We start from the raw sequence: 27,351 nt of genomic DNA, 5'->3' as shown, positions 1-27,351 counted from the left end.
TGATTGTACGGTTCTGGGTATGAAAATTGTCTCGACAATCTGCAATGTATCGCATCATTTCCAAACCTACCTCAATTAGCACATGGTTTTAATCTAGGATACAGGCACTTGGTTGGAAGGTGATTTCCTTCGTGATGCACACATTGAATGTGAGGTTGTGAGGTCTTGTGGGCCTTCTCACAATCTCTTAAAGCTTAGCCAAATCTAGCTTCATGTCTACCAACTCCTGGCTCTCATTGACACTCTTTCCCTTGTCCTTGTGTACTCTGGCTAGATCTTTCGCTAATGATTGTAGATTTCTTTGAGGATCTAGAGGTGATGCTATCTTGAGTTGTGGCTCTTAAACTTCTCTCCTTAAGCAGATCATCTATATGTATATCTTCTTCGAAGACCTTAGCTAGCATGTTCCTTTGCAAGTTCGAGTTGCTCTCACCAAGGCCTTGTAAAGCTCTTCACTTTGGATTCTGTTTATGAATACAGTGGAGGCCACTCATCTGTTATGTCATTCTGCACCCATTGGGAATCTCTTAATGAGACTCCGCACATGAGTGATGTAGTCTTGGATATCCTCCTTGTCCCTTTGACCAACATTCATCAACTTGATATGAGGTTGTTGGAGTATCTTGCCTTGGAGAATCTCTTGATGAATAGATTCTTGAGGTTATTGAAATTATTGCATTTGGTATTATCTAGGCTAGTGTACCATATTCATCCTTTGTCTTCTATGCAAAGTTTGAAAGCTTGTATCCATTGAGCAAGGTCTATGTAGCCATTTACCTTGCATACCTGCTCAAACTGCTCTACGAAGCTATACGGGTCATTTTTGGGTTGATATTTGTCGATTTGCTTAGCAATTGCAGGTATCTTGGTTTGGCTCAGAGTTTGGGGTGATTCCTAGCCCCGATAGCAACGTAGTTGCTAGGGCTGCTCTGCTCTGCTCTACGGCTATATTATTTAAGAATCGTTTTGTAAGAAGCTCACTTAGCATAAGATCCACCTCTAGCATTCTCTCGCTCTAAGCATTTGGTCCTGCCCTAGTTCTATTGGCGAGAGCCAAGACGCATTAGACCTCACGCATTTCTATGTCTTGTCTCAACTCTTTTGAGCTTGTTGCTCTTGGTTGTAGACAACTATGCTTTGCAATACTTTTCTTGCTAACTTTTTCTCTTCTTTGAGATCGGCTATGATCTCCTAAGCCGGTCTACCATGATGCACCATTTTAGTTCATAGGTCATACTGGTTTACAAGTTGCTAGATATTGGTTGGGAATTCTCATAAGTCAAGTTCATCGTCTCTAGGGTTGGTGCTAGTTCCTAACGTGTCGGTAGTTTCCTGAGCAACTAGGGTATTCATCAGGTTGATCAAATCAGGTAAAGCTACGTCCCTAATCGTGGCAATCTTTGTTGCTCCCTAAGCAACTCGATAACTCAAGCCTCTCAGTCTTTAGTGATTGGTTTTTGTGGTCACTTGTCTCGTGTCTAGGGGGACTCCTCCTACTTGGGTTCCTTGACTTATGTTATCTTATCTGAGTTCCTTGTTATTCAAAACAATCCTCGATGTTACATGCACTCAGATGCTTGAGTGGTGCTTATTGATGTACACTATGCAAAATCAGGCTTCCTTCTTTTTTGGTGCACTCCAAGTGTTTAAGTGATGTGATGCACGAGTTCAATGGAAGCAATATAGATCACACTCTTTCCAATCAAATTTAGCTAATTACAGCTTCTTTGTACGGGTAAGGGCCACTCTTAATGGTCCGTTCTTGTCTCTATTATGTTCTAGATGCATGGTCTAAGGGATAGCAAGTTCAATTAGCTAATTCGTGTCGCAGTCCTTTTTGGATCATCATGTTGCAATTCTTGAGTTTGTTGGCTCTATGAGCCATTCTATGCATCTTGAGGCCTACGAGGGTGTCGCCTAGCTTTTGGACTCAGGATTTGCCAATCCTTGATGGGTTTGATGTGCCAGAAATGTTGTTATGTATACTTCTTCAAGCTGTTGCTGTATCTGAGTTGCACACTCCGATGTCCAAGTCCGAGTTGTCCGCCCATTTGAGTGTGATACCTTGACCATTCGAGGCCGAATGCGTGGTTGTTTGAGGTTGAATGAGATTCAAGGTTCAATTCTGAGTCTCAGACTTGGATGATTTTATTGTCGTCTGAATGGACTATGACTCGAACTGTCCGAGTCAATCAAGGTTGTTCGAGAATATAAAGGGCATCCGAGAGTGGTAGTGGGGTCCAAAATGACAAAAAATCAATAAAATACTCCAACCTCCTACTCTAATATTACAACTAAGGTTCTTTGACTATGATCAACAAAAGCATCAAATGATACTCAGAGCATATCTGTAGGGCTCGAGGATGTGGAAATATGAATCAGTGAAAAAATTTGTGTTCCTACCCTGTAGCTCTCTCTCTCTCTCTCTCTCTCTCTCTCTCTCTCTCTCTCAAGCTCTCTCTCTTTGAATGCACACAAATGAGCTCTCTCCCCCTCTTCTTAGCCTCTTAAATCCCCTCTCTCTTGCTATTTTACTTCCCCCTTCTCTCTCTTTTCTCCCTTCATGCATTTAAGCTCTTTTTCTCCTTGTTTTACCTTGTTTTAACATTAGTAACCCTATTGTTTGTTTCCCTTCTTTTCCTTGTTTCTTCCTACCTTGATGCATCCAAAACACAAAACAAACACCTATGCTACTCCAACCTACTCACCTAAGTCTTAAAAACCAAAAAACTTACATGCAAAGGAGATCAAATGCCATTTGACTCCCTTGCTTCCTACCTATCTCAAGCACCGATTCACGGCAAACCTTGTTTCAATGCTTGATTCGGAGTGCAAGCACTCAAAAGCTTGGGTCCATTAGTCCTGGCAATGGAACCAAAATGTGGAAGCTCATGCTTGACCCCTAAGACCCACGGATTACTTATTTTTTCAAGCATTTCAAGCCAAGTGCAATGACTATCTTTCACATAGCCATGCACACTCTCACATCTACAAGTGTAGTGAGCTTACATTCATTCTCGATCGATTTGCCTCCCCACAAGCTCTTTGGTAGCTCCGAGATCTAAGGTGCAAGCTGATCCTCAAGCTCCATTGCCGCAAGCAAGACAAGAGAAGATAAGATAAGAGAAGAAGAAGTGAGGAGAAGATGGAGAGCTTCTCAACCATGGTCTCTCACCCTCACACACTCACTCCCTCACTCTCTCACACTCCCTCTCTCAAGCACAAGCACAAGCAACAAGAAGAAGAAGAAGAGAGCTAGTTTTAGCCACACATAAGAATGAGCTTCTTCATTCACTTTTTTCCTTTCATACATGGCCTACCTTCTCCTTGGGCGCCTATCCCTTTTTTACATGGCCAGCAATTTTAGCCTAGGTCCTCTTTCCCTATTCCCTTCCTATTTATATTGTTCCTTCACCCATGCTTGTCTACATTTAAAAATTTCACAGGAGGGAGCCCGGTGCTCTTTTGCCAAAATTTAGGGTGCGCTTTTATATTTAAAATGCGCATTTCCCTTTTTGCACTTGCCTTGGACTTTTAAAGTTGCTCCTGTGCTTGTGGTCTTTTTCCTCCTATTTTTCCATTGGGTAGACTTGTTTTTGCTTTGCCTTGTGTCTTTTGATTTTCTTTCGCTTTCTTTGCACTAGGGTCAATATACACTCACCTTACGCTTGGATCCACCCCAATCCCATCGCAAATAATGACATCTCCAAGTAGCAATCCTCCTTTTACTTGCAAAAACACTCTTCATTGGATTGAAGCTCAAACGAACGTCTTGGCATCTGGTGAGGTATAACTCAAGATGAAGCAACATGGCAATGAACACGATAAATTCATCCAAGAAAACTTGCATAAAACTTGTAAAATAGGGACAATTTTTTTTTTCATTTCCCATTGAAATGAGGCTAGGGCATCCTTCAATCCAAACTACATTATTGTACAAACAAAGATACCTGAGTTGTGATAGCAAATTTCGATTGATCTTCTTGGGCTAGTCAAACTTGATTATAGAGCCACTAAAACCATCCAATAAGGAATATATTTTGTGTCCTACTACCTCATTTAGAATGCTATCTAGGTAAGAATGGATCTTGGATGATGGCTTAATTCAACTTGGGGTAGTCCATACATATCCCAATCATTTTTTTCCTATTGGAGACAATGACTCTATGACTCTAGTAACTTTCTACAATTAGGTCTCAAACTCACTCCCCTATTGGAGAACTTCTACAACATTTGATGCTATTATGGCCATTGTATCTATATCTTCCTTCAAATCTACCACATCTTCAACTATCGATTTCACCAACACAAAAGGAGGTTCAAAATCCAAATTCATGCCTAAGTAATGCTAGCCAATCTGAAAGATATAAATTGAGTAGAGGGATATCAAATCCGTATTAGCTTTAGAAATTTAGCTTCATCATCATCATTCAACTCCTTGACCATGTTTTGTATAACCACTAGTCGACATGCAATTGGTGGGGGAGACATCTTATTGAGAGAAAATTGTGCTTTGTGATGACATGGTCTAAGGTCAAGTGATCTCGATTCTAATTGTGGCTAACTCATGATTGTTGAAGCCATGGGTGTCCCAAAGGAGGTGATAATCCTCACATGCTTGTTTCATATATAAGACCACCAATGATACAAAAAATGGAACGCTTGCCACTTCAATCAACATAGATCGAAGAACTCATTGTGATTGAACTTGTTGGTGATTTCCCATTCGAGCAAGAAATGAAGCTTATTTCCATTCCATCAACTCAAATTGTTTGCAATAGCTAGCATTAGGATGTTTACTCCAAAATCATTGTTCAATTTTGAGCGAGTTTTTTTTTTGGCAACCCCTCTATTCTTGTTCCATATAGTTCACTTATTTCACCCTTAGATGTATCCACCTTCCACTTCCACTTCCACTTCCACCACCACCACCACAGTTGTCGCTACTACTAGCTCTACCACCACCACCATCACTATCTTCACCACCATCTTCACTCTCTCTATCTCTCTCTTTCTCTCTCTCTCTCTCTCTCTCTCTACATGTAAGTAGCTCATTCTCTCTCTCTCTCTCTCTCTACATGTAAGTAGCTCTCTCTCTCTCTCTCTCTCTCTCTCTCTCTCTCTCTCTCTCTCTATACCCAAAAATAACTCATGCTAGCACTCCAGATTTATAGAATCTTTATTATATTGTATTATGAAATGTGTTTCAACAAATAGCTCTCTCTCTCTCTCTCTCTCTCTCTCTCTCTCTCTCTCTCTCTCTCTCTCTCTCTCTCTCTCTCTCTCTCTCTCTCTCTCTCTCTCAACCCAAAAATAATTTGTGCTAGCACTCCAGATTTATAGAATCTATATTATATTGTATTATGAAATGTGTTTCAACAAATAGTTCTCTCTCTCTCTCTCTCTCTCTCTCTCTCTCTCTCTCTCTCTCTCTCTCTCTCTAGACATGAATAGTTCTCTCTGTTGTGTAAACAACTCTCTCTCTCACTCTCATGTTTGCAATATGGAAATATTTGTGCAAGCACTCCAAATTGATAGAATTTGTATAACCTTAGATTACATATATTGTAGCGAATAATTTTCTCTTTATGGATATAAAGCTCTCTCTCTCTCTCTCTCTCTCTCTCTCTCTCTCTCTCTCTCTCTCTCTCTCTCTCTCTCTCTCTCTCTCTCTCTCTCTCTCTCTCTCTCTCTCTCTCTCTCTCTCTCTCTCTCTCTCGTTTGTAATATAAACATAATTGTACGAGTACTCTAGGTTTGACAAAACTTGTTTTACATTGGATTGTTTCAACAAAAAAGTTTGCTCTTTACTTGTTAATGGTTCTCTCTCTCTCTTACAATACAAAATAATTTTTGCAAGCAATTCAAATATAGATTTGTATTACATTGACATGTGGCAAGAGTACTATTATTTCCACAGAGAGAGAGAGAGAATCATCTTCATCTCTCATTGTGCATGTCTTTGCTAACTTTGACATCATGTTGTTGTAATATTAATATTCATAGGCTATAAAATATAGTTACACTTCTTTGATATAATCATATGTGTGTACATGTCTGTGCGCACGTTAGGACTTCTTTGAAACTAATCATATGTGTGTGCATGTGTTACAACTTTCAGTATACATACACAAGTACATGCACACATTAATATGTGTATATATTAGAGAGAGAGATTTTTAATGACAATAGTTTTTGAAAAAAAGAGAGAGATAGAAACAAGTTCTTAATGAGACACACACACACACACACACAAAGATAACAATCAAGGTAAGTTTGTCGAATGTATATTATAGAACTAAAGACATTACTTTAAATATTATTGCTCATACAAACTCTAGTACATGCACTTGTTGTTGTCATGGTGGTTGTCATCTCGTTTGGCACTAAAAGAGTAGGTCAATTCGGCTGAAGAACCTTAATCAGTTCCCTCATCAATGAGAACATCAAGGGTTTACTCTTGCATTATTGTTACTTTTAGCTAAGAAGGCGAGTGGCATTAGTTCCTTGTCTTTGGTTAGATTTTATGGTGCTTGATCCCTCAATGAGCAATGTGCTAGGTTTATCTAGTTTAGCATAGATATCAAGGTTTAACAAAATTTTTTGGTGTTTGGGGCTTCATGCTCGAACGAAAGGGAGAAGGAGATCTCAATAGGTGGGAACCAGATCATCAAGGAGTTGACTCAAGGGAATACTAATAGGATAAAGCAAAATAACATGTTTTATTGGTGGGATTTGGGCTTCCATAGCAAGTTGCAAACCTTCGGAGTGATATGATCGATCTTCTACTAGAAGGGCGGGCTCTTATGGATAAGACATGGTAGTCAAGGCTAACTTCACTCATTTCCTCAATAAGTAATCGCATTCATAGTGGGATGAGAGTTCTTTCAACACCACTATGCTTATTGAAGGCATTGGTGTCTTATCTTGCTCTTTCTTATTCTTTGTCATTATTGAGTTAACAAAAGAATAATTCCAAGCAAGAAAAGAGAGGAGATCGAGGATTTAGGAGAGACATGTTAGCCATTTAGGTGACAAGCCTCAACATTATCTCACACAGGCATGTAAGAGGGGGGAGAGTTAGGATCGATGGTTGGAAAGAAGGGGCACTTTTTGGATCAATCATGGCCTTTTGTTGAAATGTCACATTGTGCAAGTAAATTGGGATATATGAGTAAACTAGGATGATTGAAAAATTAACATAGTTGCTTGAAAATTGAAGCCATGAGGTTAATAAGTTAAAATTAACCTTCAAAACATGTGTGTGTGTGATCTAATAGTTTAAAAACATGCAATAGATCTGTAGGGTCATGGGTTCAAACCCCTTAAAATTTTCATTTTTTTTTTCATTGAATTCTTTTATTTCTCCTTAATTTTTTCTTATTGAAAAAATATTAACATTTTTTGATACAATAGTTCATTTGTAAAAGCCAAATGTCTATTTTTTAATTTAAAAAAATTAATATAATAGTTTGTTTCCAAAAGCATACACCTCTTCCAAAAACCTTAGGGAGAAATAAAAAGACTTAAGAAAATTAAACAAAAGGAAACCTTAAAGGGACTTGAACCCATGACTTCATGGATGTAGTGCACATTTCTAAACCACTAGAACATATACTATAAACATATTTTGGAGGCTAATTTTAAGTTCTCTATCCTTATGGCCCCAATTTTTTGAAATTCATGTCAAATTTTCGACCATCTAGTTTACCCATGCGTCCTAGTTTACTTACGTGATGTGACATTTCAGTGAAGAGCCATGATTGATCCAAAAAGTGCCCCTTCTTTCCAACCATCGATCCCAACTCTCCCTCCTCTTAAATACCCATGTGAGATAGTGTTGAGGGGTGATGATGTTGAAATATTGAGGAGCATGCTACGATGGATCACTAAGGAGCAAGAAGACAATCATAATGGACCATAAGTAATGACAAAAGAGAATATTTGATATTACTAAAGCATAATGCAAGTATAACTGAATGAGAATGATGGGATAAAATGAGTGTGGGGATGAGTTCCATTTATAGGAAAAAGTAGGTGGTATTGGTATGTGGCAGAGAGTGGAAAGGGACCATGGTACTTCAACCACCGTGGTTTTAATCAAGCATGCATAAAGTGACCTAGTCTAAGCTTTATTGTCAGTGTGATTCTTTGCCTTGTTGCTCCATACAAAGAGGCTACAAATCTGATGTGATTGCACATTTCTCAATAGCCCTCCTCAATCACAACTATAAAAAGTGTTGAGTATACAAAGGCTGCTATGAGTAGAACCTTGAGACATGGAAAAAGTAACCATATAAAGCTAGAGGCTATCACAAGGCCTCATTAAGTGTGTAGAGGCTCACATGGTGCATAGGTAACATGAGGAGTAAAAGAGCTTATGGAAAGAATGTTAGGCAAGTACACACACAAAATCTAAGTAAGTCTATCAAAATTTGAGGTGCAAAAGAAGGACTGATGGGTCCTATCCTTTTGCTTTTGAGTGTCTTCTTTTTCTTTTTCTTCATTGTTGTCTTCATCTTCTTTGACTATTGCAAGGTATGCTCTTTGAGATCTTCTCCTAGCATGACAAAACTTCTTGATATGCCTAGGTCTTCTACAAAAATCACAAATTATGTCCTTATTTCCTTTGTCTTTCACATAGAGGAGTTGTTAGTCTTCTCTTGAGGTGCTTGTTTCACCTTTGTTTTTTATCTTCTTTTTCTCTTCAGAAGGACACTAATGTAAATGTCTTCATCTATCTTCAAGTTGATTCCTGCAAGTTGTGTTAACAAGCTTTCCATATAATTCAAATGAGTTGCAAATGAAGTAGTACTCTTCATTTCAAGCCTAAAAATTCAATTAGCAAACCATATTTGGAGGATTTTGATTGAGCTCCAAACAAGGTTTCTAATCGATTCCATGTTGCTTGAGAAGTTTCACAATCATCAACATAATGAATGTAGCTGTCATCAAGTTCAAGCTTGATAATAGCTTGTGCTTTGTCATCATTTTTCTCCCATATTGCCAAAAGTGTAGCCTTCCTTGGCTTCTTCTCTTTGACCACTAGCGATAGACCACAAGCATTTCTTCATCATCAGGATGAGCTCAATCCTCCTCATTTGCCATGTATGGAACCCAAAACCCTTGAAATGGCATGAGGGTGAATCCATGCCCATTTTGATTGCAGTAGAGCAGCAGCAAATAACTTATATCAAACTAGCAAAGGAGTTGAAATTGAATGTGTCAAGAGACACTAAGTGAGTATTAACAAATACTATGCCTTGATGAATCTTTGATGTTGGATCTTCGAATTGAATCTTTCCCTTGTTGAGCCTTGTGGAAAACTAAGTGCTAGTGTATATCAGAGTGTCTGTGATATGATCTAACCAAAGGAAGTAAGAGATTGAAGAGATATTTGAGCTTGAAATCAAGTGGCTATGGCTACCCACTTAGGGTTTCTAATAAGGCGACCGGTTTTTCATTCATAGCAGCTTGAGGAAGCACCCACTTGGCAATATTTTTTGTGAGAAGGAAGCTCATGTAGTGGGCTTCAAATGCCCTATGGTAGCATGAGACATTGCCGCGGTGGATACATGCGGCGTGAACTGTACGACAAGGATTAGGCGCAAAATTGTAATGACCTATTTGACTTGATTTGTGAACCTAATGACTAATTAGGAGTAAGACTTGCTCTAATACCATGTTAAAATATTGAGAAGCATGCTAAAGTGGATCATTGATGAGAGCAAGAAGATAATCATAATGGACCATAAGTAATGACAAAAGAGAACATCTGATATTACTGAAGCATAATGCAAGTACAATTGAATGAGAATGATGGGATAAAATGAGCATGGAGATGAGTGCCTTTTATAGGCTTACAGTACTAGGTGGTATTGGTATGTGGCAAAGAGTGAAAAGGGACCATGGTATTTCAACTACCGTAGTTTTAATTAAGCATGTATAAAGTGACCTAGTGTAAGGTTTATTGTCAATGGGATCATTTAACTTGTTGTTCCATACAAAGAGGCTACAAAGTGGGTATGATTGCACATTTCTCAATAGATGAGAGAGACATGTCAGCCATCATAACACCATATTAGAGAATTTGGAAATTTTCCAAGTCCCAATTTAAAATAAATGTTAAATATTTGACCACGTGATTAATTCTTGATCCATATTTGAAAATGGGATTTGGGAAGGTAGCTTATATAGCATTTATTGTAGACTCCACCTTTAAGTAGGACAACAAGATTTGACCATGTGGTCAAATAATAAAGGTATTTGGGGTTCCCAAAGTGCATGCAAATTTCCAAATTCCCTAATATAGTGTTTCATAACACATGAGCATACATAGCATTAATTTTGAGCTATCGTACAAATATCAATGTGTGCATGTAGGGAGAGCATGGACTCTAAACGGTCCCTTTAGCTACGAGGCTCTCATGAGGGTGAGTACAATCGTAAGCAATAGATGCATGCCAAGAAAATGGAGCTTGACTATGCCATATTGACACAGTAGAGCTTGAGCTAGAAGCTATTCAATGAGAAAAAGAAGGCAAGGATTAATGCTGGAAAAAACATCCTCTCAGTACCTTTTGCATTTTCCTTAACCAAGGATCAAGCAAAGGTACACAAACTTTGCTATGTGTGGCAATTATATGTATTTTATGGGGCACCAATCTATGGAAAATTAGCTTGCAAGATGGTTCTAGTAGACATTCAGAAGGAAATGGGCTAGGGATTCTTCTTCTTGTGGTGCTAGCTTCAAAGGTATCATCAACTGAGTTTGTGGTTCTAAGGGAAACTTGGTGTATTATTTGCCTTGGACTATACATGTTTCATTAGAGGAGATGTTGTAGCAAGTGCCCGTTGTGCAAGTAAGCCCCACACAAAGAAGTCAAACATGTCTAGCCAAAAGATGGAGATAGAGCGACGTTCTAGGTTCGCTGAGTGACCGAGACATTGTTCTCCTAAGAGACTGGAACATGACTACAGCTAAAACTAACCAGTCATATGGCAAAGCTAACATATTGATTCACGAAAAGAAGAAATGGGAGACCCTTGCCCTGGCTCACAAGCTCACTGACTTAGCTAGGGTCTTCAATCATGGTAAGGTGCCCCCCTTCACTTGGGATAATAGGCAGGAAGGGCACTCATGGAGAGTAGTTGGCTCGACACAATTTATGTAAATAATGGTGGATGGTGGGTATTGCTTGATAGCTCCTTCAGATTATTGTTGGAGATCACATTGTCAAATCACACACCTACCTCCTGCACAATCAAGGCACCATATGACAATGAGATCAAGAAGGTCCCCCTCTCCCCTTGTTCAAGCTTAGTATACGTTTGGTTGACTTGGGGTATGCTCCCAAGAGCCTTTTCCTCAATTCTTTGAAGAACAAAGTCAAAATGACTTGTAACAATGACAATGATAGAAGGTGAGAAGGAGGTCTTTATCCAAGATGAGAAGGAAATTCTCAAAGACTTCTCTGCAAATTTGTCCTTGATTGTATGGATAGCACCGACAAAACCTTCAAAGTTTGAGGAGAAGTTCAAGGCTTCCCTTAACAACTAAATAGCCTAGTGCTACTTTTGGAGAGACATTTCTCTACTTGAACTCTAATGCAAGAGGAAGATTAAGAAGTCACTTGGACTTCATGGTTTGCATGTGGAATTCTTCCAATCCATGTGGGAAGATTGCTCGAATGACCTCTATAGCTTGTTGAATAAAATAAGTCCAAGAAGCTCTTTCTCGGAGGAGCTAGTAGTAGCATACCTTCAGAATGCTCCACCTTGTTAACAAAAATCATGGCGAAATCTATGGCTGACGAAGTGAATGGGCTTTCCACACTCTGCTTCGATGTGGATTCAGATGAGCGATAGATGGAAGGGATACTGATAAGTGGTTGAGACCTCCCTCCTCATTACCGCTGCCTCCCAGCCCCACAACCCTTCAAGCTAGCAAGGTCCATCTATGTTTGTGCTTATTAAAACAATTCTTCCATCTATGTTGGCGTACTTCCCAATGCTATTGTGCTTTCCTACCTCCTTTCGGCCAAAAATTGACAAGGAATCAAGCCATATGATCTCCTTGGCCTCCCCAACCTCATAGTTAGGATGCTCCTCCTTGCAACCTTCAAGTTTGGAGGCGTAGAAGCAAGAGGGTTTTTGGTCGGAGATCCCATCTCACCTCTCTTAGGGACAAGTGGCGATGCTTACAAGAAGGTGATAATTGAGTTTTGAAAGGCTTGAAGGACAATAGCCATATGTAGCTGCAAAACTTTGCAAAAGTTTAAGCTTTTGGGTGTTTGTGCCTATGATGCCCTACTTGAGGGTTTATAAATATAATTTTCATAATAGAACTTTTGGCACTATAAAAAGAGGAGAGAGGAAGTTAACTACAATCCTAGAGAAACAATCACTCCTAGAAAACCGTTTATCATGCAATACTTAAGACTCTTGAAGTGTATATGTTAGAATGGCATACACTCAGGTGGACTAGAAAGGGCACATCTTCCATCGTTAATACTTTCAAAGAGAATTGTGCAAAGTTTCCTATGATGTGACATTCATGTAACCTGATGTAGTACACATTCATACAAAGATATCCCTTTTTCATTGATTTTGCAAAGTAACCTAACCATCCATGTTTTCTATTATATAGCAACACCAATCGTAACAACATTGACCAAAAAAATCAGCATCACAAGAAGTTGTTAGTAAGAGGAGAGGAGGAAGGATCGGACAACAGAAACAAGTTCAACACAGTGTATGAACTAGTACTTAGACTTGAAGTGTATTAGGATGGCATACATTTTGGTGAAAAAGAGAGAGCACAAGCCTTGTTCTCATATATTGATAAGAGGTTTGTATCGACTCCCCACCATCAACACACTCATGGACTTTTTTATTCTCATTTATTTTGCCTATTGATTGGACCATTCATGAAATTTTTCCTAAGAGTGATATTGGCAACAATATCAAGTGAAAAATGTCAGCATAATCACAAGCATTCATTGATTCAAGAAAACTCAAAGAAGCGTTTCCACACATTTTCCATATTCATGCAACTTTCCATTGATCTGAATGATACTAATTATATAATCTCAAGACCCCTACCAAAGGTGATTTACCAAACTAGCATCCTTTCTCCATAAGAAGAAAGAGAGAGTGAACATAACTTTCATCTAAGTGCCTAAAAAGTGTCTATGGGACAATGTTACAATGTGCCTAGCAAAAATTTTGGGAAAACTTGAAAATAGGCTAGTCATTAAATTAGTGTATTGTTTATGAATGTGAAAATCTTAAAATCATTGCCCATTTGTTGAATAGCCCATTTCCCTTCTTTCAATTGTTTTCATTTTATGATAAAAAGTGGTGGTTCTTGAGCTAAGCAATGTTCTCTTGTTCACGATCCAAATTTGTGTTCCTTCAAAATTTGATGAAGCAAGAGAAACTTGTCTTTACATGCAATAAGCAACAAATTCCATAATCGATGCTACTTATTCCAATATGTGTCATGGCAATATACAATCATACAAGTTAATAAATTCAAATTGCTATACATAGGTTGCACATATAAAAACCATCTTAACTATTGAGGTATTTTTGTATCATCAAAATTATTTTTTCATTTTCAGGTGCAAGACAAGCAAGAAATTCCATAATTAATGCAATGTGTAAACAATTGTACAAGTTTTTATACATTCAAATAGTGTTATTTAATTGTACAAGCTCTTTGTTTTCCTTAGTGTTATTCCATAGTGATTTTCCCTCAAGATTCAATTTAACTACTGAGCAATAACCTTTCCTCGAGACTCAATTTAATTACTAAGCAATACTCTTAAGTGGGCATGTGTAAACAATGTCACATGCGTGCATTGGAAAATAAACTCATACCAATGTGTGTTATAGCAAGATTTGGATTGATAGACGTGTCAAAGTCCTTGAATTACTTGATTAAGTACTCCGGATTAGGTGCACTAGGTTCCCTCATAAGGTTTATGAAAATTGATTTCAATTCTTAGATTACTCTTAAGGCATGGTAACCATATTCAGTTCATAACTACATTGGTGAAGCTATCAAATACAATTTACAAAAGAAACTAGAGTCTTAACTTTAGGTCAAAATCAAAATTGCAATATCAAAGCCACAACAGGAATATCCTAGGAGTCCACCTTCCGGTATCCTACGTTCTACGTCTTGCACTTCTTTTCAAAAATTAGGAGGCAGCATTGTTTACAGGGATACACAATAATGAGTTTCATTATATCCAAGACGCGAAAACCCAAATCCCCAGCATACCCAACACCCAATAAAAACTCGCTATTTTAAAAAATAAAATCATTACATAGAACTAGTTATTTAAACACGAGAATTTTGCAACAACTCCAAACATCACTGGCATACTTGACACCCAATAAACTTCATTATGCTTGTGTTGCAAACTGGAGACTACCTAACAGCAAAGGGAGGCATAAAAGAAAAATTCTAAATATGCAACTAGTGACTTAATTGTTTGCTAAGCATCTGGAACCTCATAAAGGAATGCATACAGCATCTTTTGAATGCTTTAAAATACAGCCGTGTTCGAAATGGTGACAAAAAGGGCCACGGAACCATTGTTAGCTAAAATGTTTAAAACGCACATTTTTGCAAGAAACCTAATACAGAGTCAATACAAGCAAGAAACCTGTACGTTACATTGTAGTAACAACCTGATTGCTTGAAAACTGCTGATAATATCTGAGACTGATTTTGGACAATCGGCTCAAATAATTCAATTACATCAGCCAATGAGGTTGTAAACCACATGATTTGAGAGTGGATGGGGTTGTAGCTCAAATGGTTTAAGCATGTAGTCCAGTAGTCCAATTCAAGCATGCAAACAAACAAATTTGCATATTCTTAAAAGCACTGCAGGCATTAGGAAGCATGCCTAAACATGAGAGGAAAGGAAAGGTATATACAACCAGTATACATAATTTTATGCAATATGTGCCAGTTGAACAGATTCTCAAGCAACATCTGATGCCATCTAGTCTTTTCATATAAAGCTTAGGGTTGGGACACACCTAGGTGAATCAACTTCAGCAAGTATGAAAATTCAAGTTTAACTTGCTTGTCCCCCATTGTTTTGGACTTTAAACCCGTGGAAACGGGACTCCATCAAGTCTACGGAGTACCTCCATTTCTAGAGGTACTCAGTCTACTGGTCAAGAAAATGCGTGTAGCAGTATTTTATAGAGCGGTTCCTTCCTCTTACCGCCTTGGACATGTGCAGAAGTTTCTCTCTTCCAATTGTGTTTCTCCTCCCGCCAGTATCTTCCTGCTCTCTGATGATGGGGTCCACTCTTCAATCAGCAACTTGCACAAGACCATAAAAGCTACAAATTGCTGCCTGCTGATGTGCAGGTCTATTGACTTGCGCATGGCAGGGCTCTCATCTTACATAGAGTACAGATTGAATGTACCCAGCCCGGCTATCCTTTTCAGTGTGTCTATGAACCTTGTTCAGCTTTTTCCCTGAATAGCTGAACTTTGCAGCTCAACACTGCCTGCTGGATACCATCAAAGGACTAGCAAGCCACAAATCAGTTCTAAAAATGCTTTTCATGGCATGGCCAACCGTGCTAAATTGATTTTCAAATTAGCCGTTCCTTGAGCCTGCACATTGACTCCATCATTTAAAAAGCTCGAACCTGGTCTTAATCAAGTGTACCCACTTTACTGAGATAAGAAGTCTTTCATGGGATCATCGAAGTGAACTTTCTTCAATCGATAAGCTTCCATATCTTCAGCCGTTACCTGCAACAAGTGGACTGCTTCAGCCACAAAAAAACAACTCAAACTAATAAAAACGAAATTGCAATCGGAGAGTTCATAGACCTCATCATTCCAAGTCACATTATACTTCCGCTTCCGCTCATCCTTCTCCTCTCTTTTCCGTTCATCCTCCTGAAAACAAATAAAAATTAGTCAGTATCCTGCACTGAAATGCACCAGCTGACGTCTGGAGATATGCAAACCATACAAGAAAAAACATAAGACGCATCACAAAGACACCACAGCCTTGGTACAGCCCCAGCACTCATACAAGAAACACTACATTTCTAGCTAAGGGGCCCTTAGACTTGGGGTGTATCTATCATATGCTTCAGAAATGTGTCCTGAGAATCAATAACTTATACAAGTGTACCTTTTTCAAAGCCTCCTTCAAAAGCTTTGGGTTCAGGACAATATCATCCTGTGTATCAGCACCCCATGTAGCGAGGTTCTTCTCTTCTCGAGCTGAAGGTTTTTCTGCGGTGCAGAACATATCCGCTTATAAGGATGAAATAACAAGAGCAAGAAGAATCAAGTAAAATGTGTAAAGGCAGCATTACCTGTGGTACTTTCTTTCCGTGCCATGTTGGCTCGCATAAGTTCACCTGAAGCCTCAGCTGCCTCTATTCCAGCTGAGCCAGTGCAGTAACTATTTCTTATTGTTTGTTTACAACACTTGTAACCCCACTGGTTATCCTTCCACCAGGAACCCCAGACAGAAGTATGATTATTGATGAAAATATCTTCCTCGTACTTGCTCTTTGGAACAGCTTTCTCCTACAAGGTCATCGGCAATAGCAAACTCTTTTAACACACACATCATATAAAAGATTCTCAAAATTCATGAGCCAATTATATTCCCTGATCCAAGCTGACCAAAAACTCACCTGGCCTCTGACAATCCGACCTGCCCTACTCCACTTGTTTTTCTGTCTGGCCAAGTAAGAGCTCCATAGGAGGCTTGTCTTCAGAAGCAGCATTTCCATACTTTGCCATGATATCTTCTTTAATATGAGATTTCAGCTTCTCTTTCTTCATCTTGAACTCTCTGTACAGCAGCTCAGCCTGAGAAGGGGCTGCTTGCATATGTATATCCTGTCCCTTCTCAAATGCTTCCCATGAATGGATGTTAAGCAGCTTGAACTCCTGTGCCTGTCCACTAGTCCTATTCTGATTATCACCCTGCAAAAAGATGGGCAAAGTTAGGATCTTTGTATCTAATTTGTGATAAGCATAAATCGAAGCCTCTTAACTTCACACATCCATTCACAGTAAGCAACAGAATTTAGCACCGATCGGTGATAATGAACACTGCATGCTACTAGCACCAAACTATGTGAGATACATTTGACCCAAGTACCAAATTACTGTCAAATTATCTAAGATGAAATAGAGTGGACACTGCGACCCATGCCACTTGCAACACAAGCACCCAGCATAACCGACTTACCGCATAGAACTTTTCATTTGGATCACTATCAGGGAGAGGATCTTCTCTCATAGATCTGGTCTTGGGATCATAATACGCAGAATTAACATCCAGGTTCAGCAAGTATTTAGCTGTATCTTCTCGAATTCGCAGATTCCTGTGGAAAGGTTCCTCAGACAGACAACAAAAGAAGCATTGCACACCTACATGGCAATTTACAAACCCCCCCCCCCCCCAAAAAAAAAAGGAACAGGATACACACCTTACTGTCCCAGTGCTGCCACCTCCCGTTGTTCGCACACGCTTCTCCACTTTTGCAAAGTCCATTTGTTTGCTTTCATCAACTTTTGCTTCATCAACTTCAAGATCTTCATCTTCCTCTTCTTCACTTTCCTGTTCATCAGCTGCAGCTTCTCCATTGTTTCTTACCTCCAGTTTCTTTAATTGCTGCTCCTTTTGATACTTTCGTCTGGCCTCATCCCTTGCCTCATAAGAATCAATCACACGAGCATAAGTAGAAGCATCATAACCATTCCATCGATCGCGTTTTCCATCATAATCTAGCTCAAATGATTCAACTTTCTCATCAGCCGCAATATGTTTGTTTGTCCATTTAGCTCCCACCTTCCGAGGCCTTTCCATGCATGATTTGCTGTCATGTGTCATAGCTCCACAGCTGGCAGTTTAATTGAGAAGGTTAGAACAAACAATGCAGTGACAATTGACTAAAACAGAGACATTTTACCTTTTAAAATGACAAGGCATTTACGAAAATCTTGAAAAGTTGGTTCTAATCCAAACAGTCTCACAACAAGAATCAATACTTTTTTTGATTGGGGTAGAAACATTTTCATCATGTTCGTTCGAGACAGACATTAAAAAGTATCAGTATTCTCATAATATGTTACTGCAAGAGCCTATCCACTAATACCCTATTCCTAAATTTGCACGGATCTGTGTTAAGGTTGAAAAGCTATAAGACAATGTGCCCTCTAGCTAATTCAATCTATCTTCTATAAAGACTGATGCCAGTTAAGATACAAGTGCTAATGATTACGTTGACGGATGGAGATGTTACTTAGCCACAAACCTAGCAAGTCCCACCCCCACCCCCCCCTCTTTTCCTCCCTGTCCCTTGAAATTAGACCTAGAATTGAATGACTAATCTGATTGTTCATTATGCTGCCTTGCCAGCTGCAAAGCCTACATAGCTTTGATAATGCTCGTCTTCTAAAGCCTACAAACTGATGATGCAAAAGGACAAGGCTTAAGACAAATGTACTCACTTGCCACAGGCACCTTTTCTGTACTTCTCAGCCTGGAAAACCTTTGCTCCCCTATCATACCAGTCGCGTGTGTAGTTAGGGTCAGACTTCCATTTCCTCTGATGCTTCAAACTCTGCACAGCACAAATTGAATCGAAGACGTAAGGGGACATCAAACTGGACCATTCCATCAACAAAAAATGACTATTGTTCAATTCCGATTCCTTACCGGCCTCTCTGCATTGAGGTACCATGGTGCAGAGGACATATACTGAGGGATGTGAGGATTAATCTCCTTCCCATCTTCATCGAGCTCGGCAGGCGCAAGGCCGGCCTTCCGTGCTTCCTCAAGCTCCAATTGCTTCCTGTGATCCTCCCTTGATTTGAAACCGACTGCAGAAAACAGAAGAGGCCATAAGCATATGACAGGAAGAGGGGCACAGGGAAGAAAGGCAGGCTGGTGGAAGGAGTCGAATTACCTGCTGCGGTGGCCATTCTGTGTGATGGCAGATTGAATCGTTAGGGCAGATGAGAGCAGATTGTGATGAAAATATGTCGAGACAAAGTGACAAGAGGTCTCTGCGTAAACGAAAGTTGACTCGGGAGGATATCGTGCGCTCGATTGTCAGTCGGCTGCTTGATTGTAAGCAAGTCGGCGGGCGCCTGCGTAACGCGCAGAGGATAAAAGCCTGAAAAGCTAGCGTCCTGTAATCAGTTGGAATGCTTTTTACAAGATTAGGTGGGGTTAACAGCTCATTGAGTTCTACTCAATATCTCTTTTCACGCACAAAGACGAATTAATAAATACATTCCCTTGCAAAGGTAATGTCTCCAAATTTAGAATTCTACTAAAGAGGTTACCAAGTAAAAATCTTATTACATTATATTATTTTATTTTATTTTAGCTATAGGTTCGAAAAGCCCAGAACATCCGGAGGGCTTTCCGAACCTGCTCCTTTTTCCAAACCTCCGTCTCTTTCCCCTCCCCTTTTTCTTTTGTGTAGTATCTCATTTTCTCTTCCCTCTCTTTTTTCCATTAAAGCTTCCCTTCCTCTCCCCTCACCTCCTTCTCTCTCTCTCTCTCTCTATTTTAATTAAACAAAAAGTTTACTATTAAAAGTTTAATCTAAGCGAGAGAGAGAGAGAGAGAGAAATATACAAAGAGCAAAATAAAAAGAAGAGGGAGGGAGAGAGAGAGAGAGGGGGGAACATAGAGAGAGAATTATAGAGAGAGAAAAAATAAAATTTAAGAGAGAGAGAGAGGAAAATAAAAAAGAAAAACAGAGGAGAGAGGGGGGAAAGAGACACTGAGAAAAGTGAGAGAGAAAATAAGAAGAAGAAGAGATTTGAACCTAGAGAGAGAATTATAGAGAGATAAAATATAAAATTTAAAAGAAAGAGAAAAAGAAAAAATATAAAGAGAAAAAAGAAAAAGAAAAAAAAATTGTCTTTTTCATTAAAATAAAGAGAGAGAGAGAGAGGGAGAGGGAGAGAGAGAGAAACATACAAATAGCAAAAAAGAAAGAAGAGGAGAGGGAGGGAGAGAGGGAGAGGGAGGAGAGAAAGAGAATTATAGAGAGAGGAAAGATAAAATTTAAGATAGTCGAGAGGAAAAGAAAGAAGGAACAGAGAGGAAAGAGGGGAGAGAGAGACAGAGAAGAAAATGAGAGAGAGAATTTGAACACAGAGAGAATTATAGAAAGAGAAAAAAAGGAAAATAGATGAGAGAGAAGGAAAATAGAGGAGAGGGGGAAGAGAGAGAAGAGAGAGAGAGAGAGAGAGAGAGAGAGAAGAAGAAGAATAAGAAGAAAGAGGAAAAGAGATGGGAAAAATGAGAAAAGAGAAAAGTCTTTTTAAAATTTAAATATTTTTTGAGAAAAAGAGGAAGGGAGAAAGGAGAGAGGGGGGAAGAGAGAGAGAGAAAGAGATTATATAATTAAAAAGAGAAAGAAGGAGAGAAGAAAAAGATAAAATTTAAAAGAGAGAGGGAGAGAAGAAAAAACGAAAATTTAAGAGAAAGGGGAGAAGAAGAAAAGGGGGCAGAGAGAGAGAGAGAGGAGAGGAAGAGAGAGAATAAAAACATAAAGAGAGAATTATATATAGAGAAAAGATAAAATTTACATACTTTAAGAGAGACTGGGGAGGAAAGAAAGTGAAAGAAGAAAAAGAAGAAGAAGAAGAGAGAGAGAGAGAGAGAAAAGAAAAAAATTAAAAAGAGAATGAAGAGAGAGAGAGAGAGAGAAGAAGAAGAAGAAAAAAAAATGAAAAAAGAGGAGAGGGTGAGAGAAGGAAAAGAGAGGAGAAAGGGGAGAGAATAAAGAGAGAGAGAGAGAGAGAGAAGAAAAGCGAGGAAAGAAAAAAAGGAGAAAGAGAGAGAAAGAGAGAACCAAGAGAGGAGAAAAAATAAACTAAAATAGAAGGCAGAGAGAGAGAGAGGGAGGGAGAGAGAGAGAGAGAGAGAGAGAGAGAGAGAGAATTAGACATAGGGAATTTGGAGGGGGGAGAGAGAGAGAGAGGAAAAAGAGGAAAGAGAAAGATGAGAAATGGATTATTGAGTGAAGTTGTCGTGCGATAGCACAACTACTTCACTCGCCGCTTCGAGGCAGCGAAGCTGTCGCAAAGCGGCCTAGCGTTCCGTGCACGCGGAACGCTAGTGAATTATTAAATATAACGAATGTAATGTCTCCATATCTTTTTATCAATTATACTAGCGCCTCACACTAGAACCTGTACAAGCACATGTCATAAGGGCACATGTAAAGTGATGGTGTTTAACCTGCCCTCTCTCTTTCTCTCTCTCTTTGGCCCTTCCCTCCCCTATTTCTAATAAACACTTCCCTTATTAAGTATATCCCAAACCCTAAACTTACTTCTTGCAATATGCAAATAGTATATGACCCTCTTTTAATTATTTCCCATCCCCTCGAGAAGGCTCTTCTTCTTAAATGTCCTTTCTCCATGGAAAAGATTCAAATTGCACTCTTCTCTATGAAGCTTGGCAAGGCACTTGGCCCCAATGGGCTACCAATAGAGGTCTTCCAAGCCCTGTGGGCCAACAATCTAATGAACATGGTGAACCACCTTAGGTCCGCAGGCACAATGCTTAACTCCTTCAATTGTGGGTTGATCAAGCTCACCCCAAACTCTCCACTCCACACCAAAGTTGGCAATTAGAGATTGCTCACAATGTTGAACTTCTCTTACAAAATTTGTACCAAAGCACTCACCTTAAAAATCAAGCATCTCCTCTTGAGGATTGTCCATCTAAAACAATATGGCTTTGTCTACGGCAAAAGAATCCATGATGTGATGCTCAATCGTGCATGACAATGCACCTATTGTTGTTACAGATAAAGAATTGGTCTCATAGAGGTTTATTTTGAACTTGTGGCTTTGTTTGCCTCAATCATTAATCAACCTAAAACATAGCTAATTTTCTTGTCTTTCAATGAGCCTAAAGATTGGCTACAAGGTTATGGTTTTAAGGTTGTCAAACTAGGGGAGGTGGTTAGATATATTGGCACCCCGATAGGTGTGGGCTTAACTCCAAAGCAAAGATTTGATTAGTACATTGGTGAAGATCCAAGCCAAGGTCAACAAATGGTGGGAAGTCCCTTTGACCTTCTCGGGCAGGATTACAGTCTTAAAGTGTGTTCTCACCTCCACTACTATCTACATGGCCTCCCTCTTTAGCTTCAACAAAGCCTCATGGCTCAGGTGGTGGAAAAGACCTTTCGATAGTTCTTGTGGTCCAAGAATTAGGAGCACTTGCATCACCAAATAGGGTGGAACATTACCTATTCACAAGTGGGTGATGGAGGTACTAGCATTGAGCTGCTTGAGGACAAGTCCCTTTGACTTGTATTTCATTTCTAAAGAGGGTCAACACTTGACATTGTGGGCAGTCATACTTTGTTGGTGGTTCAAGAATGCCATAATTCAAAGCCTCATCTAGCCCAACATCCAATGGTAGGACACTCTGTGCTCTTACCACTGTCCTACTAAGCTCTCACAATCTCTTGTGGCTCAAAACCTAGAAAACAGTCCTCTCTTAGTCATCTTGGAAAACCCCCAACAGTAGGCAAGGGGACTTAGCATAACTTGAGTGGATTGAGAATAGAGAAATAAACAAATGGGAATGTAATGATGGCGGAGGTCCATGGGGTAAAAACTGATGTCACTTGTGAGGATGGGTTGTTGCAAGTAAGTTGATTCTTGGAAATTGGTGGTCTTCCAATGTCTTCTCTTCTTTCAATCCTTCTTTATTCCTCTCTCTCTCTCTCTCTCCTTATTATGTCTCTCTCACACTTTCTCTCTATTCCCCTTTATTCCCACTATATCTTCTCTCTATCTCTCTCTTCTAACTCTCTCTCTCTCTCTCTCTCTCTCTCTCTCTCTCTCTCTCTCTCTCTCTCTCTCTCTCTCTCTCTCTCTCTCTCTCTCTCTCTCTCTCTCTCACTATCTTTCTCTCTATCTCTCACTATCCCCCCCCTCTCTCTTCGTCTAGTAGCACAATGTTGAAAAGAAGCCATACCCTTAAGCCTTAACAGCTAATGCTTATATAGCCTTCGAGCGAGTCATGTATGCCAGGTGCTTTGAGTGTTGTGTTTGACCTTTTCTCCCAATTGTTTGTTGATTGGGACGACATTTGCACAATTGTATGGTGATGGAGATCATGTTCGCACCTTCCGCATCAATAATGATGTCGATGATTGTGGAGATGGTGATTATGTCGATGATGATGAACATGGTAAGGACAATGGGAGAAATGGAAAATTTGATTGTGTATCTCTTTAAAGGTTTTATTAGCCTTCTTTAAAATTAAGGTTATTACATGTAGCTATTGTACAATGTACTTTCCTCATGGCATACCATGATTCATTGCCTGTGAAGCTAAGATATTCTTAGCTTGCACATGCAACAATGCAAAAAGATGAAACTTAATGATGTTGAAGTGTTTCAAATCTTCTAAAGATAAAGAATTGTAAAATCATTGTACAATACATGAAGGATATACATACAAAATTAAACATGCAAAAATGTGCAAAAATGTGCAAAAATGTTGGGCCTTGCCATTGGAATACATCTTGATAAAATCTTTGGTCTCATTACTTGATATGATCGTCAAAATGCATGTTAGAATGTGCATTGATAATAAAACTATCAACATATATACCAACGAAAACTTAGACATTTCCAAGATATCATTTTCAATTATTATACCAACATGAGAAACAAATTCATGTGGACGAATATATCAACATGCACATAGAAAAAAAATCAAATGGTATCTAGCCCCTTGCAAGGCCAATTCCCCATTGTTATCTATATCTACTATCTTGTTAGACATGGAGCATCTAGTCTATGAGGATTTGGCAATCGACCAAAGTTAGACAATCTACACCCATGCTAACATACAAAAACTTTGAGATGTAATAAAGCTCTATTAGATGCATCTTGTTGTAGAGCATAACATGATATAGGTCCATGTTCCTATTGCAACTTGTACAAAATGTCATTTACCATTAGTATAAAAAACCTTTCCCAAAGATGACTGTAATATCTCCGCACAATAAAAGTTAGTTGGTTAGTTCGAAAGTTAGTTAGTCAATTAATAAGTTAGTAAGATTACTAACTAAAGACTAACTAAGGTAAAAACTAACTAATATTAATTATTAATAAATTTTATTTAATTTAAAATATTTTATTTAGAAAAATCGAGAGTCATAAATCCAATATTTTTCTCGGATTGAAAAGGACCGTAGCCACCCTTCACGTAAATTACAACGTGAACGAGACTTATGAGTTATAATTAATCACTAGGTTAATGTGTATAGTTTGGAGGGTCTAAAAATATTAGATTTTGGGAAAAACTAGTATATTTTAGATATTATCCTAAAAAAATATATGGAGATTTTTAGAAATTGGATGTCATTTAAAAGAAAAGACAAGTGATATTTTAGTTAGTTTGGAGATTTTATAAAAAGAAAAAAATAAAGAGAGAATTTGCAAAATCGCGCGCGCCGCGATCGCAGTACACAAGCAGTGGACAGCACTTTGAACGGAGAAAAGAAGAAGGAGTGAACTAAGAGCTTTCTAAACAAGTGTCTTGGAGTTTTACCCCCCTTTCGGAGCCAATGGAACCATTAGATTTATGATCTGAGCATCAGATCACTAATTTTTCCAAGATCCCTCTCTACAAAGAGCTCCAATTCTCAACCACAACCCTCTTCTCTAATTCACTATAAATATGAGGCATGGGAGAGGCATAAGGAAACATAAGGAGATCCTGAAAGGCTGCAAGAGAGAGGGAGAGAGAGAGTATACCCCTCCAAGAGATTGTGAGTGAGAGCTTGAGAGAGAGAGAGAGAGAGAGAGAGAGAGAGAGAGAGAGAGAGAGAGAGAGAAGAGTCACCCCGAGAGGCTGCAAGGAAGAGAATTAGCTCAATTCACTCTATCTCGATCCTCGACTTAACCATCTTCTCTTACGCTCTCCCATCTTGAATCTATTCCACCTTCTTAATCTCTTGAGTCTACTTGCGGACGATGGCCTCCAAGCGAAGAATGTCGCATGCGGATGACAATCCTGCAACCAGCAACAACAAGGCTTCGGGCAAAGGCATCACTGTCAATCCAACTGCGGTTCCGGTCATAAGTAATGTATTTTCAAATTGATAGATGCTTGCTTTGATTCTCGTATGAGATACGTTAGGCCCCATACTATGATGCACGAGTATAGGTCATGGGGAAATGATAAATTTCATCTCACCTACTCGAAAGATGGAGTTTGTGAAGTGCATATATCAAGGGAAGATAATTTCACCTAGTTACATATGACTTATTTGCTAGTAGAGCAATTACAAGGAAGAATTAGTCAAGCATTATGAATGGCATAGTCGTCAAAAGAACGACATTAAAAGATTGTGCATACAAGTACTAGATTAAAGTATAGTCAAGGGTTACAAATGGCATAATTACTAAAAGAATATGACATTGAGAATCATGAATAGAAAGTACTAGTTTAAAGTTTAAATACTTCAAAAGTACTTAGCCTAAGGGTCCAATATTAAGAAAAACTAGATTCTAGGTCAATGCAGGGCCTGTTGGAGTCTAATTACTTGAGATCATCTTGCACTTATCTTATCAAGTATTTATACGTTATGCCTATAACATGTTTGATATATGAGGACAATTTTCTAGTTGCCTCATGACTTGCCTAAAGGTAGTACAAGAAATTAATCATAAGGGTTAAAACTAAGATGTCTTGAGATCCGTCGGATAACAATGACTTTTGCCAATCCAAATTCAAGGTCGGGTTATCAATCAAGGTAAGTGACCTATAGAACTTACATCATGAATAGTGTTTGAACCCTTAGCATATGCCCTAGCCGAAGGAAGGAAGTGACCTATAGAACTTACATCATGAATAGTGTTTGAACCCTTAATATATGCCCTAGCCGAAGGAAGGAAGTGTTAAGAATATTTTTGCATAGTATTGCTCTTAGATCCCAAGGGGGAGAGCAAATATATGATGGGAATGTTATATCGTCTATTCTTGCATTGGTTGGAAAGAATGCAATTGGTTTTGTTGGTTGATCAAACAACATCCTAAATGTTTTTACATTCAACTGGTTGTTAGTTGTTGTTTGGATGATTATTCCAAGTGCTTGTGATTTATGGTAAATGAATGGCAAGGGTCTGTGATGACAAGTCGCCATGGGAATAAATGAATGTTTTCTTGGAAAATGATATTAGGGCTGAATGCCTTGTTTGTGCTTGATTCTTAAAGGATTTAATTAAGGAAGGATATATTGCACGGGTGGATCACCTCCATGATCGCACCGCGGATTAACCCAAGAGGGCACTGCTCAATTCATGGGCCGAAGGTCGAGTGGTGAAAAGGCCAACCACAGGAATGATGTTTCGCTCCTAGACAGCTTGCGGGTCAGTTGGAGCTCTGGACACCCCTTGCTAGGTCTAGAATGGAGTTGAAGACCTCCGTGGCCCCCAACATTTGGGCATGTTGGGAGATCCTATTCTAGATAAAGGATTGAGTTTGTGGTGCCATGTGAATTGGACCAGTTACTTCTGTAGGGCAGAAGGGATACTTCTGTTGGATAGAAGCGATAAATAATTTCTCCTGTATGGGCGGGAGACAAAGATTAACTTGAAGATAAGTTAAGGAACTTGTTTGAACTTGTTTGTCAATAGATTGCTTTGCTCTATTTTCATGTCTGTGCTATAAGTTATGTGAACAAACCCTGTTCCCTAAAAGGCTTAATTAATGAAGCTGACTTTAAGTGTCACACATAAATGTGGTAGGACCTAATTAGAAAACTAAAGCTATCAAGGAAAGCGGGTGGGCGAAATCCCCGACGGGTCCATCCTATGGCAGGGTGGTCCTAGAGAACTGGGAGGCTTCTCATAAGTTTTTATCGTCATTCGACCTTTAGGTATTGATAGGTTGGAACCCGATTCATGCCGTTTTAGGGGACCAAAATGGGACTATACCCTATGGGCAGAGAGGTTGAGTAGCGCATCCCTCTCGTTTCCCATTCTCTTTGAACCAAGTGCGGCATGGGTCTGCTTCGGATTGGGTATCTCTGCGTAAAGTAGGATGTCCAAGATTCGACGCTAGAATGTTGTTAGGAAACCTTGGCCATTAGGAGCCCAAATTTCAGGTCGATCCTAGTGGGTTTGGCCGTAAACGTTCCGTTGCGAGGCGGATTCAGGAAACCCTAGGCAACAAAACCCGGAATATTCCATGGGAGTGTCGGGTAGCAATGCTTAGATTCGTTTCCTGATAGACCACTAAATGTGTGCCTAGACAGCCGATGGGTGGGCAC

The 27,351-nt window shown here is 39.2% G+C and overlaps 1 protein-coding gene across 1 annotated transcript; it reads right to left on the bottom strand.

The window, feature by feature from the left end:
• Positions 1-14,626: 14,626 nt before the first annotated feature.
• Positions 14,627-19,253, bottom strand: LOC148014547 (pre-mRNA-splicing factor SLU7-like). Its single transcript, XM_087666920.1, is given in 11 exon segments — positions 14,627-15,793; positions 15,875-15,943; positions 16,185-16,288; positions 16,372-16,588; positions 16,699-16,726; positions 16,728-16,993; positions 17,262-17,397; positions 17,503-17,916; positions 18,527-18,639; positions 18,735-18,898; positions 18,985-19,253. Coding segments are annotated over 11 exon segments (1,608 nt in total). The 5' UTR covers positions 19,001-19,253; the 3' UTR covers positions 14,627-15,712.
• Between the last annotated feature and the right edge of the window lie 8,098 nt (positions 19,254-27,351).

Source organism: Lygodium microphyllum, chromosome 25 (assembly GCF_053477565.2).
Source record: "Lygodium microphyllum isolate KBCC chromosome 25, Lygodium_microphyllum_v1.1.10, whole genome shotgun sequence".
Taxonomy (NCBI): Eukaryota; Viridiplantae; Streptophyta; class Polypodiopsida; order Schizaeales; family Lygodiaceae; genus Lygodium; species Lygodium microphyllum.
This window is presented reverse-complemented; position numbering and strand designations above follow the sequence as displayed.